The sequence below is a fragment of the Carassius gibelio genome, chromosome B20 (genome assembly GCF_023724105.1).
Source record: "Carassius gibelio isolate Cgi1373 ecotype wild population from Czech Republic chromosome B20, carGib1.2-hapl.c, whole genome shotgun sequence".
Lineage (NCBI taxonomy): Eukaryota > Metazoa > Chordata > Actinopteri > Cypriniformes > Cyprinidae > Carassius > Carassius gibelio.
The window spans coordinates 22,146,704-22,163,016 of NC_068415.1; the positions used below are offsets into that span (position 1 = coordinate 22,146,704).

The window sequence follows — 16,313 nt, forward strand, 5'->3', positions numbered from 1 at the left end:
TCTTGCTTTATCGGTGTCCTGAACAACTGGCTATGTTAAATCAAAAATGAGATGTATCACTGGTTAAAAAAAATAAGAATAATTTACAATACTCACTCTCTAGTGGTTTCTAACCTCACTGATTCTTGAAAAGTGGGACAAAACAGTGTGCACTATATATGTTCCTTTAACAAATATAAAATATCATAATGAAATATTGTCAAAATAATCATCTGACAGAGGTAACAGACCTGACAGAGAGAATCTGACGTTGGTGACGAAAGCTTGAATTTGTATAGTCATTTAGCTATCAACTAAAACCCGATTCCAAAAAAGTTGGGACACTGTAGAAATTGTGAGTAAAAAAGGAATGGAATAATTTACAAATCTCATAAACTCATATTTTATTCACAATATAACATCAAATTTTGACAGTGAGACATTTTGAAATATCATGCCAAATATTGGCTCATTTTGGATTTCATGAGAGCTACACATTCCAAAAAAGTTGGGACAGGTAGCAATAAGAGGCCAGAAAAGTTAAATGTACATATAAGGAACAGATGGAGGACCAATTTGCAACTTATTAGGTCAATTAGTAACATGAGCCTCTCAGAGTGGCAGTGTCTCTCAGAAGTCAAGATGGGCAGAGGATCACCAATTCCCCCAATGCTGCGGCAAAAAATAGTGGAGCAATATCAGAAAGGAGTTACTTAGCGAAAAATTACAAAGATTTTGAAGTTATCATCATCTACAGTGCATAATATCATCCAGAGATTCAGAGAATCTGGAACAGTCTCTGTGTGTGAGGGTCAAGGCTGGAAAACCATACTGGATGGCCGTGATCTTTGGGCCTTTAGGCGACACTCCATCACATACAGGAATGCTACTGCAATGGAAATCACAGCATGGGCTCAGGAATACTTCCAGAAAACACGGTCGGTGAACACAATCCACTGTGCCATTCGCCGTTGCCGGCTAAAACTCTATAGGTCAAAAAAGAAGCCATATCTAAACATAATCCAGAAGCGCAGGTGTTTTTTCGGGGCCAAGGCTCATTAAAATAGACTGTGGCAAAGTGGAAAGCTGTTCTGTGGTCAGACGAATCAAAATTTGAAGTTCTTTTGGAAAATTGCGACGCCATGTCATCTGGACTAAAGAGGACAAGGACAACCATAAGTTGTTATCAGCGCTCAGTTCAGAAGCCTGCATCTCTGATGGTATGGGGTTGCATGAGTGCGTTTGGCATGGGCAGATAACACATCTGGAAAGGCACCATCAAAGCTGAAAGGTATTTCCAAGTTCTAGAACATATGCTTCCTTCCAGGCGTCGTCTCTTTCAGGGAAGACCTTGCATTTTCCAACATGACAATGCCAGACCACATACTGCATCAATTAGAGCATCATGTCTGTGTAGAAGAAGGATTCGGGTACTGAAATGGCCAGACTGCAGTCCAGATCTTTCACCCATAGAAAACATTTGGCGCATCATAAAGAGGAAGATGTGACAAAGAAGACCTAAGACAGTTGAGCACCTAGAAGCCTCTATTAGACAAGAATGGGACAACATTCCTATTTGTAAACTTGAGCAACTTGTCTCCTCAGTCTCCAGACATTTGCACACGGTTATAAAAAGAAGAGGGGATTCCAGACGGTGGTAAACATGGCCTTGTCCCAACTTTTTTGAGATGCTTTGATCCCATGAATTTAAAATCAACTTATTTTCCCTTAAAATTATACATTTTCTCAGTTTAAACATTTGATATGTCATCTATTTTGTATTCTGAATAAAATATTGATATTTGAATCTTCCACATCATTGCATTCTGTTTTTATACACAATTTGTACAGTGTACCAACTTTTTTGGAATCTGGGTTGTGCACTGAATCAAACAATAACTATTTAAACAAACACAACAAACAGTAGATATGCTATATATATAGTATTTATACATTATTAGTATAATTATAAATATAAAACACTATTTGAAATTTATTATAAGTAAATATGACTTGAAAACCACAGAAATATGTCTTCGCGTTGAATGCGAACTCCGTCATAGGTACGTCACCATAGCCAGACTGAAAGAAAATTGTCAGAAAATTGTCTTCAGTTTACACAAGTAACCATGGTTTCCCGAAAGGAACAAGATGCTGCGTCTGAAAATGCTATTGGAAGGCCTTCAGTGTGACCATGCCCTCAATCTCGTGTGTAATCAGTCCAATGGATGGATGAGACATCCCGAGTGGGTGACACTGACAGTCCGTGGTGCAGATGAAGGGACTTTAGGGGCGTACCCCGACCTGGGGTACAAAAATGCTTTGGCCAATCCAAGTGCAAATCTAGGAAAGAGGGGGCTACGGAGACACTGAAGGTCACCAACTTTCTTGAGAGAAAAAATCTCTCATTCAGAACATGGACACACTGAAAGCGTTCCCAAAGTGTTTTCCGATGCAGCGGGAGTTCCTGAAGGGGAACATCAGTGTAGCTCTCAAATCTCATTTACCCAATATGAATATGCACATATATTCACAATTTGGTGCATAAAGAGAATTAAACGACATCAGTCAATAAAAAAATTATTTATTTATTTTATGGTGCCATTTTGTCATTTGAAGTTGACAGCTTCTTGGTCCCCATTCACTTTAATTGTATGTTTATGAGAGGCTTGAACATTCTGCTAGGCTTCTCCTTTTGTGCTCCACCAAAGCAGTGCTATTTTAGTATCATTTATATACTGTTATAATTTTTGTTAATATTTTGAATGAGATTTCTTTTCTATTTTACTCTATTATATATATATATATATATATATATATGTATATGTTATATATATGTATATATGTTTTTTATTATTATTATTATTCATTCAATTGTTTAGTTTTGTTTTAGTTTAACTTAATGATGTCACGGTTTTACGCTGCCTGAAGGAATACGGAGTCGAGGATAAACGGAATAAGGTTTTTAATATATCCAACACAGGGGATATCCAACATGGAGCACAGAGGTAGACACACGCAAGTAGCAAGTGGTGAATGAAGACCCGACAAAACAGAACTGAAAGGACAAGGCTTAAGTACAAAGGATAATTGGGGAAACACAGGTGGATGGAATCATTAAATTAACAGGGACATGGAACACATGAGGAAGATAATAGACACACCTGGGAACTAATCACGGAAGACAGAAACTGGGTCACTGGGGCAAAAACATTAAATGAGTCCAGGTGTGTGACAGTACTCCCCCCTCCCGGTAGGTGCGTCCTCGCACCGTAGAAACAACAGAGGGAGGCGTGGGTGGGAACTTGGGAGGAGGTTCCGGTGGAGGACGGACTCCCAGGAGGGGGCCAGCAGACAGGGACCACAGAAGGAGGAGCCAGGGAGGAGACGACGGAGGGAGGAGCCAGGGAGGAGACAGGAGCAGGAGGAGCCAGATGGTCCACCAGAGACCAGCCAGGACGGAGATCCAAGGTGGAGTCGACGGCGGGAGGAGCCATGGTGAAGGAAGGGTCGACGACACCAGGGGGCCGACAGGCGGAGACTGCACCGGTGGGTGAGGAGCCCAAGATGGAGCAGCACAGCCGCAGAGCCAGGGGGACGTCGAGGTTCCGGAGGGCCTAGGTGGAGCAGAAGGCTCAGGCGACCAAGGCGGAGGCAGGGTCCTGGCAGACCGATGTGGAGCCGGAGCGACCGAGGATGGAGGTGGAACCGGAGGGAAGGAGGAGCCTGACAGAGCCGGAGGGATGGAGTGACGAGGTGGAACCAGAGGAGTGGAGTCCCGAGGCGGCGGATGGTCGACGACTGACCAAGGTGGAGCCGGAGGGACGAGGGAGCCCGGTGGAGCAGGTGGGATGACAGGCCACGGTGGAGACGAGGGAGCTAAGAGCCAAGGCGGAGCCGCTGGGTCGAAGGACCGAGGAGGAGTCCAGGGCTCGGAGGCTGGAGGCGGAGACAGGGCCTTAACACGCCAAGGCGGAGCTGGAGACTGGCAGTCCAGCGGCGAACCACCGCGCCCCGATGGCGCGGACTGAGGGTGAGCTGCGGGACTGACTGGCACCAGCAGGGATGGCGAGGAACTGGCTGGTCTAGGAGGAGGAGAGAGGAGAAGGATGGGAGGAAGGACAGGAGGATCAGGACTGGACGGAACCAGCGAAAGAGGAGTAGAGGGACCAGCAGGTTTGAGAGGAGGCGGGAGAGGGAGGCTGGGAGGGAATACAGGAGACACAGAAGATTCAGAGCTGGGCGGAACCAGCGGAGACACAGAAGATTCAGAGCTGGGCGGAACCAGCGGAGACACAGAAGATTCAGAGCTGGGTGGAACCAGCGGAGACACAGAAGATTCAGAGCTGGGCGGAACCAGCGGAGACACAGAAGATTCAGAGCTGGGCGGAACCAGCGGAGACACAGAAGATTCAGAGCTGGGCGGAACCAGCGGAGACACAGAAGATTCAGAGCTGGGCGGAACCAGCGGAGACACAGAAGATTCAGAGCTGGGCGGAACCAGCGGAGAAACAGAAGATTCAGAGCTGGGCGGAGCCAGCGGAGATACAGGAAACTCAGGGCTGGGCGTAACCAGCGGAGAAACAGAAAATTCAGGGCTGGGCGTAACCAGCGGAGAAACAGAAAACTCAGGGCTGGGCGTAACCAGCGGAGAAACAGAAAACTCAGGGCTGGGCGTAACCAGCGGAGAAACAGAAGATTCAGGGCTGGGCGTAACCAGCGGAGAAACAGAAAACTCAGGGCTGGGCGGAACCAGCGGAGAAACAGAAAACTCAGGGCTGGGCGGAAACAGCGGAAATGGAGCAGAGGAAATGACTGGAGGAGGTAGGAGTGGGAGACTGAGAGGGTATACAGGGGAATCAGGGCTGGACGGAACCAGCGGGGAAACAGGAAAATTAGGGATTACCTCCATAGACCAGTCCATAAGATCCAGAGCTTGCTCCATATGACCTTCAGAGACTGTATACAGCTCACCCTCAGTCGCAGGAGTGTGGGCAGGGCTTTCCTCCACGCCCTCGATCTCCACGAGGACTCCCACGATGCACGGTGTTGCCGGCTCACACACCTGGTCAGTCGTGCTCTCGAGATCCTGTTCCCTGACAGTGGATGGCTCGGGCTCTGCGGCTGCGGTGGGCTCTGGCTCCGTGCGGCGTGATGGTGGCGGGCTGGTCTCTGGGTCGGGAGTGGGGCTGGCGAGGTCCTCTATGGGGCAGACGGTGAGAGGTGACCCATTTCTCGCCAGAGTCCACTCCACGTATGCGGCGAAATCCTCTCGAGGACCATCTTCGGACGACAACGCTCTGCATTTGGAGTTCAGGCTGGTGTTGTAGAAGGTGCAGAGCGCGCCGTCCGGGTAGCTGGTGGCATTAGCTAATAAGGAAAACTGTCTGGTATGGTCCTCGAGAGAACGTCCTTCCTGCTTCAGCAGGAGGATGAGGAATTCGGGACGATAGAGGGGATCCATAGACACTAAGAAACGAAAAGACTGTGAAAAAACAAAAGCAAAACGGAGGGAAGAACACGCAGTTTTCTATTTTCTCCTTTAGGTCGGGTCTTCTGTCACAGTTTTACGCTGCCTGAAGGAATACGGAGTCGAGGATAAACGGAATAAGGTTTTTAATATATCCAACACAGGGGATATCCAACATGGAGCACAGAGGTAGACACACGCAAGTAGCAAGTGGTGAATGAAGACCCGACAAAACAGAACTGAAAGGACAAGGCTTAAGTACAAAGGATAATTGGGGAAACACAGGTGGATGGAATCATTAAATTAACAGGGACATGGAACACATGAGGAAGATAATAGACACACCTGGGAACTAATCACGGAAGACAGAAACTGGGTCACTGGGGCAAAAACATTAAATGAGTCCAGGTGTGTGACAAATGATAATAACCTCGTACCAAATACATAAAATCATAGGTTTGGAACAAAATGCGATTAGATAAGAGTAGGTGATTTTCCATTTTGGATGTGCTTTTACTTTCTGGAGGGAAAGTGTCGGTATATTAATTGCTGCCCTGGCTATTGCATCATGTCGTGAACATGATGAATGATTATCAATGCATGAATCAGTCATTTAGAATGCCCACGAATTTTGACACGGTTTTCCACACATCATTTTTTATTATATCCCTGTATGTGGGCAGCAACTAATCATGTTAAACAAGTCAAACGTAAGGCTGTACAAAACTAGCATACGCTCAGACTGCCCGCAGTATCTGACAAGTGATAGATCATGTTAGCATCACTCTGTGTTCCTCATGGGTCACTGCTTCTTTGCCTAAACTTTCTATACTTTAAATAACTTCTTGTCAGCTGACATTGCATTGGTTCATTTCACATTAGATGATTTACTAAATTGAATAATATTCAGATCATGTATTACCTAATTTAAAAAAGTACACTTTTGCATACAAAAATGAATGTAATGGTTTTGAACACTTAATTGCATTTCATTTAAATTTAAATGAAAGCGTATCGCAGTGTATGTCACACCTTAAGTTTTTTTATTTTCGTTTTTTTTTTTTTGATTTGAAGTACACATTCAAAACAGTTAACCACTCTTTTTTTCACAAGAGCTAACATTAGACTGTGTCTTCAAATGCCCTTAATTAACACAGTTCCTAAAAATGAGAAGTCTCTTGATAATTTATAGTTTGTTGCAAATGATTCTAGTGGCTCTCAAACCTATTTTCAGGACTAATAAATGAGAATGGGATTTGTTGTGAAATTTTGATTACTTTTTGCATGTGGGCTGTAATAATTCACACCTGCACTTACAAAAACAGGTTGCAAATTAACATGAATACATGTAATGTGCAGTGCAGCTCATGTGTTTTAATGTGGTTTCAGATTTTAGTGCTGTGGAACTGTGAGAAGCCTCCACCACCTAGAAACAAGTGGCCCTCCATCACAACACCCTTCTCTATCATTGAGGGCAAAAGAAAGGTGAGATGGGAGAAATATGATGGAATAAATATTAAAATTGCATGTTGGTTTAAAGTCTTGGCAGGCACACACAGGCAATGAACACTTTGCACACAGATTAGCCTTCTAGATTTTATGCAAATGTAATTATTTTAGATATTAGATAAAGCCTGTTAATATTTTACAGTTTTAGAATTAAAATAATGATAATTTAGTGTATAAATCATTGAAACATTTAAACCATTTTCAGCAAGGTTTTTTCATGTTTAGTTAACTTCCAGGGACAAATTTGTACATAAAGTGCAGGTAAGTGAAGTTAGGCTCAAACTTTTCAGTGGGAAGGAAACAAAATAACAAATAACGGGACAGATGTCACCATTTAAAATCTCTAAAATGATTTGAAATAAATAGTGCGTGTGTATGTGTAATAAATGCACAGCTGTGTGTGGGTGGTTATGTGAATGTTCTGAATGTATCTTATCATTAGCACCTTTCAGACTTTGTCTGTTCACTGTCATCCCTTTTTGCACATGTTTTACTCATTTACATCTTGTCATGTGTTCTTTGCAGAAACAGTTAGCCTGAGCAACTTAATGTGATGGATTACTCTGTCTCCTCACTTATCCCTTAGTTGTTTTATCTCATATCTCAAAATGTAGCTATTTAGGGTTTTTTTTAAACAGAGTCGATGGAAAAAAAAAAGTGAGGAAAAAAATATCTTAAGAGAAAAATGACTTTAACATATTTGGGTGTTAACTATGACCACATTTAAAGTAGATTTGTGCATTTTTAGAAAAATCACTTAAAACACTCTCGATAGGTCCAACAGTTAACATACGTGCAGCACAGGAGAATTCCAGGTTTTCTATATACTGTTTACTGGTCTGACACAATATTAAAACCACTGACAGGTGAAATAAATAACTGATTATATCAATACAACTGCACCTGTCAAGTGGTGGAATGTATTAAACAGCAAGTAAATACTCAAGAATCGGTCAAATAAAGAGATCTTTGACAAGGACCAAATAATGATGGCTAGACAATGGTTTAGAGCATCTAATGGCAAGTCTTTTGGGGTGTTCTCCATATGCAGTGGTTGGTACCTGTCAAAAGCGGTGCAAGGAAAGTCAACCTGTGAACCTTAACCAGGGTCCAAACCAAAGTTTATTAGCCACATTTCCACTGTTGGGCCAAATAGTGAGCGTTCTAGTGCGTGTTAGGGCCAGTCGCATTTTCACTGTCACTGTTAGGATACGGTAGACATCGCTGCTCATTTCACATGTATTCATATCTAGCAACCACCTAGCATCAACATTTAATACATTTAAAACTAATTTAATGCAAAATACACTTTCACACAGTTGGTCTCATTCACTAATTATTGCATAGATTATTTGTATTTATATGCACATTCAAACTTCTCACAAACACTTTCCACCTAATTCACACACATAAGAATGCACATATGAATTTCTTTTTATTTCTTACTTCTTAGTGAATCTGGAGTGTTCTAAATGAGCGGCCATGTGAACAAAGCTAGCCATTTGCATATAACATGACACACACACACACACCATCTCCTTAAGGGCTTTGTGCACAAGCTTTCCTTACAGCCTTCCATCACTCGTGTCAAAGACACTCCATGCAATACACAATATGACACTGTTTGTACTGTTTATGGCAGTACATGCACAGTTATTTTTACAGTAATTCAAATTAATTTTGTTCAGATGCTTTGACACAACCGGTTTTGTTTAAAGCACTATATAAATAAAGGTGACTTGACTATTTAAAGACACCATGCAGCTTGAGCTACAGTCTAAAGCAGCTTTTATTACTCTTTCACTGTATAAATAATGTTTATTCTAAGTTATAACTATTATCATAAAACATACTTTTTATTTTAAATTGAGAGAGAGAGATTTAAGACTGGAGTGTTTTTTTGCTGTGTGCTGTCAATTGTTCCTATATGTTTTAATACATTTAGAATCCATTTTAGTATGAAAGTTTTAGTGAATCATGATTTGTTCATGAAAGCATTTGTACCAAGCTTTCACACACAAATGTTTGTACGCATGCTTAGTGAATGAGACCCGGTGTCTGAATTAACTTACGATTGCAACCTGAAGGAAATTCTGATAACCGAGGCAGAAAAAAAAAAAAAAAATAGCAATTCTAAAGGCTATATGCTAACAATCGTTATTCCAAAAACACGTTATGCTCATGAAAATTCCAGAGACTGCTTCAAGAACATAGACAAATCATATATGATTATAATCATGTAATAATTTGACAAATTTTTCTTATGTTCTGTCTCCTGCATGTGTCTTTGTTGATACCGGAGTTCTGCATCCACATATGTCATACATTTAATATACTTTGTGTAAAGGCCAAGGATGATAACTATAAAGATAATGATGAAGATATAGTTCGAAAAATCATTCTCAATATAAAAAAATAGCACAGTCCACACCACAAATATAACGATAAAGACAGAGAGAAACGATACCATTGGAATCACTTTCAAAACTATTTTTCTCCAGCTGATGAACAGTAAAAAACTGAAAGCCAATCAGAATCCATCCTGCTGTAAGGAGCTCTGGAATTTAAAGAAGCAGACGAACATGCACTTAGAATAAATAGATGATACCGTTCCTTGGTGTGGATGCTTACATTGTTATCTTTATAGTTATTATCTTTATAGTTATCGTTCTTGGTGTGAACGGGGCTTTACTCATAACTCTGATTTTCTGTCTGTGAGCTCCCTTTGGCTGCAAAGATAACAGTATAGTGAGACAGAAGACTTCAGATTGCATTCATCTTGAAAAATTAATGTAAAGGCTCATTCTTTTCAAAGAAATTTGGTAAAAACATACAAGAGTTTATCAATATTTTTATGTTGTGTTATGTGTACACATTTGGACTTAAAATCTGTAATGGAGGTGTTATGTGCATTCTTGTCATCACAAATAAACGGAGCAGCAGTCTTGTAAAATAATGATAAATATCAATTTGATTTAGCATGCTGACACAAATTAATTAATTAATTTTTTTATTGTAAATCATTGTCTATTATCAATTTATAAAATATTGATGCTGAAGTCTGTCTTAGGTCTATATGAAAGGGCCAAACGTCCATTTCTGTTAGGTTTAATTTATGATATAGTTTACACTGGGTTTTACTGTACCATTGGTCTGACAGTGGAAACAGGAATTGATCTTGGGCTCACGGCTCCAGGTGCGAGGCTATTGACCACATCTGGCTTGTTGTTAGCTCTGGCTCACGCTGACCCAACAGGACACTTATGTTAGAATTAGGGGTGTAATGGTATGTGTATTCGTACCGGACCGTTTCGGTACAGGGCTTTCGGTCTGGTGCACGTGTGTACCGAATGACCGAATGCAATATTTTGTTTGCAGGAAAATGGGTAAGTAGGTTCGTGTTTCCAAATGAACATATTAAGTGGCGGAAGTCTCGGCGTTCAGCGCAAATCCCGCCCTGCAGCTGATTCTAAGGCCGGTGACACACTGGCTGCATGGCGTGAGCGTGGCATTTTTGCTGCGTGTCAGTTGCGTGATGGCTGCTTCGCATTTTCTGTGTCTTTACACACCAGAAACGTGCCTGACGCGACGCTAGCGCGCTGCTGCTGCTGTAGTTGACATAGAGGGAAGCCGTCGACAGACCAGGATCTTGTCTTCACGACAACAATATCTATACTTCATGTTGAGCGTAAATATAAAGCCTACTGATAAAGTACACCGTCAACAGTATTGACGGCAAAATAGACTATGTTTGACAGGTGCAATATGCCAGTGTGTCACCGGCCTAAGGTTTTCAAAAGGCATCATGCGATTGTGAACAACACTACAACTAGGGAAAAAATGAGTGTAGTTCAAACGCAGCTCCCGTCGGCATTTAAACAGACCTTTGCTCTTAATTCCGATCGGTCCAACGCTATAACGGAATCTGAGCATGTCTAAAAACTGAAATGGTTGATGCTGCACTTTACACTTTGGAAAAGTTATATATTAATCATAGTTATATATTTATATTTTTCATTATATTTTATTATATGATATTGGTTTGAGACTGAGAGTATTTTACTTGGTGGAGAACTTTGCAGCAGTATTTTATTATTATTTATTATTATTAAAAAGTATTTTAAAAAAGTGTAAACAAATTGGTGAAAAAAGTTTATAGTAATAAACAACCTGCACTTTAATGTTTGCATTTCTTTCCCTTACTGTACCGAAAATGAACCGAATCGTGACTTTAAAACCGAGGTACGTACCGAACCGCGATTTTTGCATACCGTTACACACCTAGTTATAATAGAACAAAAATCTGACGCGATAAATGAAACATACAAAATGTGCAGAGCAGGGGGGCATGAGGACTGGAATTGAGAACCGATGGTCTACATGGACAACAATATTCAGATTTTAACACGATTAAGACGACATTCTGATGAAAAAATCTACTATGTAAACAGAGATTTTGGATTACCATAATCTTGCTAAAGTCATACTCGAAGTAAACACTAATCGAATTAAGACATGTGAAGTATTCTAATTTAAGTCACATTACTGAAGTGCAGTATAGACATGTACACACCTTAATCACAATATTATCATTGTTTAGGACTTTTTTCAGCATTTTGCAGGATACACAGCATTGGTCAACCTTTTGATGGTAAACAAAAGAGCATGAAAAAAATAATCAACTGCACTTGAAGCTTTCAGTAACTTAAAAATGAAACACCCAAAAAAGAATGACATCATAATAAAGAGGAACTATATGTTAATATGTGAAATTCTGGAGGGGACGTCGGATGGCATGGTGACATAATGGTGTGTGCCATTAATTGATCTATGAACTATAACATGTAAAATGGGAACATGAAAGGAATATTCTAAAACCAACTCACGTAAACACCTTGATCCTAATATTGTCTTATTCAGAATAAGATAAATAATAAGATTACTGATGTCCATGTAAACATAGTCTATGGGATGTGTTGGACCAACAAATCCCATCCATGGAGGCCCCACCAAGCAACTTAAAGCAGGGGTCTCCAGCCCCGGATTTCAGTTCCAACCCGAATCAAACACACTTGTGCTAGCTAATTCAGTTAAAGGCCTGAAGTCTGCAGTGCGGTAGGTCTTTACCCTGTTATGTATGTATGTTTTTTAGCATGGCAGCTGGTTTAAGTTGGTCCTTGGTTGGTCAGAAGCTGGTTTAAGGTGGTCCTAAGCAGGAGCTAATTGCTCAAGACCCCTTAAACCAGCTCATGACCAACGACCTTACTTCAAAACAGAAATAACCAGCATATGCAGATTTTTTTTTCGACAATGAAGGAGCAAGGTAAGAGATCCCGGACTTAAAGGATCTTCTGTTAATGCCTTGGTGCCAGATACCACAGGACATGATTAGAGGTTTTATGGGGTCCATGCCTTAATGGATCAGAGCCCTACTCAAGTAAACAAATACAACTGGAAATCAGCTCAAGGGAGAAAATATTGCCTCTTAAAGGAAAAGTTCATTTCAGACCCTACACTAAAACGTGTGTGTGTGTGTGTTTGTGTGTGTGTGTGTGTATACTGTATATATATATATATATATATATATATATATATATATATATATATATGCACCACCTTATAAATGTTAACACTCTAATGATTTCAGAATTAAGTTTTTATGCTTCAGGTTGTTTGCAAATGTAATTTAATTGGAGCATGGAACACATCCAAAATAATCACAGCACCCCATAATTTCACACAGAAAAGCATTTTTTGTGAGCAGATTTCTCATAAATCAACCTGACAGTTTGTTATTGTACTGTGCCTTAAAAACACACTGATAGGGACGAGTGTCTCAGTAGAGCCTATGACAATTCAACTACATTTATCTAGAGAATAATTGTTATTTGGTTTGTAGGTATGTGGCATTAGAAAGTCATATTAGGCACTGGATTTTTTTGTTGCTCAGTAGTCAACATCCAAATAAAAATAATATAGCAAATTTTCAAACTGATTATCAAATGCATGTTTACTAAAGCCTGTTATATACTGTAAGGTGTTTCTACCAGCTCTGCATGTTGCAATAGCAACCTAAATAATCTCTGCATATGTTACCTTGGAGATGCACTATTTCTTCAAAATACATGCAGAGAATAAATAAGACTTCAGATGTAAATAAAGTTAAAAAAAAAAAAAATGATATACATACAGTACAGACCAAAAGTTTGGACACACCTTCTCATTCAAAGAGTTTTCTTTATTTTCATGGCTATGGAAATTGTAGAGTCACACTGAAGGCATGAATTAACACATGTGGAATTATATATGGAATTATATACATAACAAAAAAGTGTGAAACAACTGAAAATATGTCATATTGTAGGTTCTTCAAAGTAGCCACCTTTTGCTTTGATTACTGCTTTGCACACTCTTGGCGTTCTCTTGATGAGCTTCAAGAGGTAGTCACCTGAAATGGTCTTCCAACAGTCTTGAAGGAGTTCCCCGAGAGAAGCTTAGCACTTGTTGGCCCTTTTGCCTTCTGTCTGCTGTCCAGCTCACCCCTAAACCATCTGGATTGGGTTCAGGTCCGGTGACTGTGGAGGCCAGGTCATCTGGCGCAGCACTCCATCACTCTCCTTCTTGCTCAAATAGCCCTTGATGCCTTCAGTGTGACTCTACAATTTTCATAGTCATGAAAATAAAGAAAACTCTTTAAATGAGAAGGTGTGTCCAAACTTTTGGTCTGTACTGTATATGAGGTATCTGTTTTTTTCTTCAACACTACTACCATACTTTATGAAAATATAGTTTGATGTTTACTGGGTTTGTAGTGACATTGAATCTCCGAAAGATAATTAGAATAATTTATGTTATTGTAGTATGAATTAGTATTTCCAGCCACTAAAAGCACATTCTTGGACAGAATGGACTGAAAAATTGGACCAGACATTATGCTGATAGTCAAAATCCTGGCTTTGCGATACTTAGTCTCAGCCTCAGACCCCACGCCCACAGACCCTTGGATAAACGTAAGATGCATATGGGACACTAAAGTGGAAACACTTCAGGCATGTCGAAGTCGTCATCGGATTGGTTGAATTCTACAGGATTTCTGCAAGATGTGTGTGTCACGTTCTTTAACGTTCCACCTGGAAACAAAGATACCATGGCGCCAAACCGCCTCACGAAAGAAGAAAGAAGTTGTGTATAGAACTGTGATGATGAGCACGTGACATGACTTTGACGTGTCGGTCAAACGGCCTCATAGGTGGGCCTTGGCCAACGAAAGCTGCCATGAATTCCAGACCTTCAGTCTGAAGTTCTGGCTACACGAGACTATGCAATACTAAGCTGTATCAAGTCAGACACAATAAATGTCAAAGGGGAAAGTTCAAGGGTCATCGAGACCACTTAAAATGCCTTTCCAATGGGGAACTGTAAAGGTCTGATGCACAAATACATTAATGACCCAACATAACAATTTATCATCTCAAGAGATTCATTATGAGACTGACATTTCAATTATCATCATCATGACAGGCAGATCTGAGTATCATTCATCAAGATGCTAACAGCTTTTTGAATAATATGCATTAATGGATTTGCCTCCATATACAGGATTCATATAGTATGTGCTTTTTGGAAGTTGTTTTGGAAGATTTGGATGATATAAATCCAACCATCCAATTCATCCCATTATTTTTTATGCTGTTCGTTTGTGAAAAAAATGAAAATCTACAAAAAAAGTTACTTCAATCCAAGCACATTCAGCTAAAACATTCATAACATGTAAATAACATGTAAATATAATGTACAGGTACTAGATATGTATTTCATTGTAAGCATCATAACAGTATATGTACATATATTAATATGTATAAGCCCAGGTTTAAAATGCAACCAGCCATTTTATATAATGTATAAGAATGAATATAACTGAATTAATATAACTGTCTATATATATTTAAAAATAGAGAGAGAGACAGAGAGAGAGAGAGATCTTTCTATACACCAGACAAAGGCTGATGAGTAATTTTGTCCAAACTCTAGTCCAAGTTTAGTCTATGGTGATATAACTGGTGATAATAATTACAAACACACATTTCAATAGATCAGAAAAGTCCAGAGCTCTAGATAAAATGCAGTTACTTTGAAAGCAGTGTGAATTATGTGTCAAACAAGTGTGAAATAGATAATCAAAGTTTTAATCAACAGCTATTTGTCAAAATTAAATCATATTGTGACTAATAAGCTATCAAACGCCACATCCAAATCATAACACGCTTTTATCTGAGTCCTGATTAAGATAAATTGGAGTTGTTTAATACTGAGATAAAGGCTTAATAGAGAGGCATGAACTTGGTTTTCTCTAGAAGTGCAATCTCTAGAGGTCATGATAGGGAGAGAGTTTGTCCCAGAGCCTGTGTGTGTGTGTGTGTGTGTGTGTGTGTGTGTGTGTGTGTGTGTGTGTGTGAGAGTGGGGGGGGGGGGGGTCCTGTGGCATCTTATTTAGGTTTGTTAGACATGTTTGATGTTATAAACAGAAAGATATACACTAAAAGACAGATTGTGGGAAAATGAAGTGGATTTGCTGATACAAAGTTTATTTGGATGTACTATCTAAGATGTTTTATATGGAAGTTTGTTTCTGCCACAAAATAAAAAATATATATAATAAGTAGGGCAAACAGGCAATTAGGGTGTCAGTGCAATTCCAAAACAGCGCAGATGGGCGTAAAAATTTATGTGGGTGATTTACTGACAAAGTGCAAATTAAAGAACACTGATGCAAAATAATTTATTTTAGGGAGTGTTAAATAATGGTGCAAATACCAGTAATTTGATGAGTGCAAACTTTAGTAAATCACATTGTATTATTCATTTTAGTAGGTCGGTTTATTGGCATTCATTACTGCAATTTGGTATATTTTTAAAAGTGAAGCTTGACAAATCATTAGTTAAACTACACTACTATTAAAAAAAAAAAAAAACATTACATTGGAACATTACAAACTACAAATAAAAGTAGATAACCACACTGATGATCCTGTACTGTATAAGTTTATGAATAAAATATAATTATTCAAATAATTAAAAAGCTAAATTCATTCACAGTCTTAAATTGTTTTACAAAAACTATGAACTTGAACGATAAATTAAAATCCCAATTAAATGACTGTTTCCCTCCGTGATGAGTAGGCCTATTACATATTACGTACGAGTGAAACTGAACTGTTTCTATCCATCTGTTTTTGATTGAATTAAGGCAAATCTGAATGAAAGCTTACAATCATGCAACCAAAATCATTGGAGAGAACATTGAGTTATGCCTCAATTATTTTGATTAGAAATTACGAGGTAAAAAAAAAAAAAA

At 39.6% G+C, this 16,313-nt stretch overlaps 1 protein-coding gene across 1 annotated transcript in view; it reads left to right on the top strand.

Moving 5' to 3' along the window:
• LOC127983603 (exostosin-1) overlaps positions 1-16,313 on the top strand; it is a 266,123-nt gene that overhangs the window by 230,901 nt on the left and 18,909 nt on the right. The window contains exon 8 of the mRNA XM_052585801.1: positions 6,839-6,934. Coding sequence (XP_052441761.1) covers positions 6,839-6,934 — 96 coding nt within the window. The remainder of the gene's footprint in view (positions 1-6,838; positions 6,935-16,313) is intronic.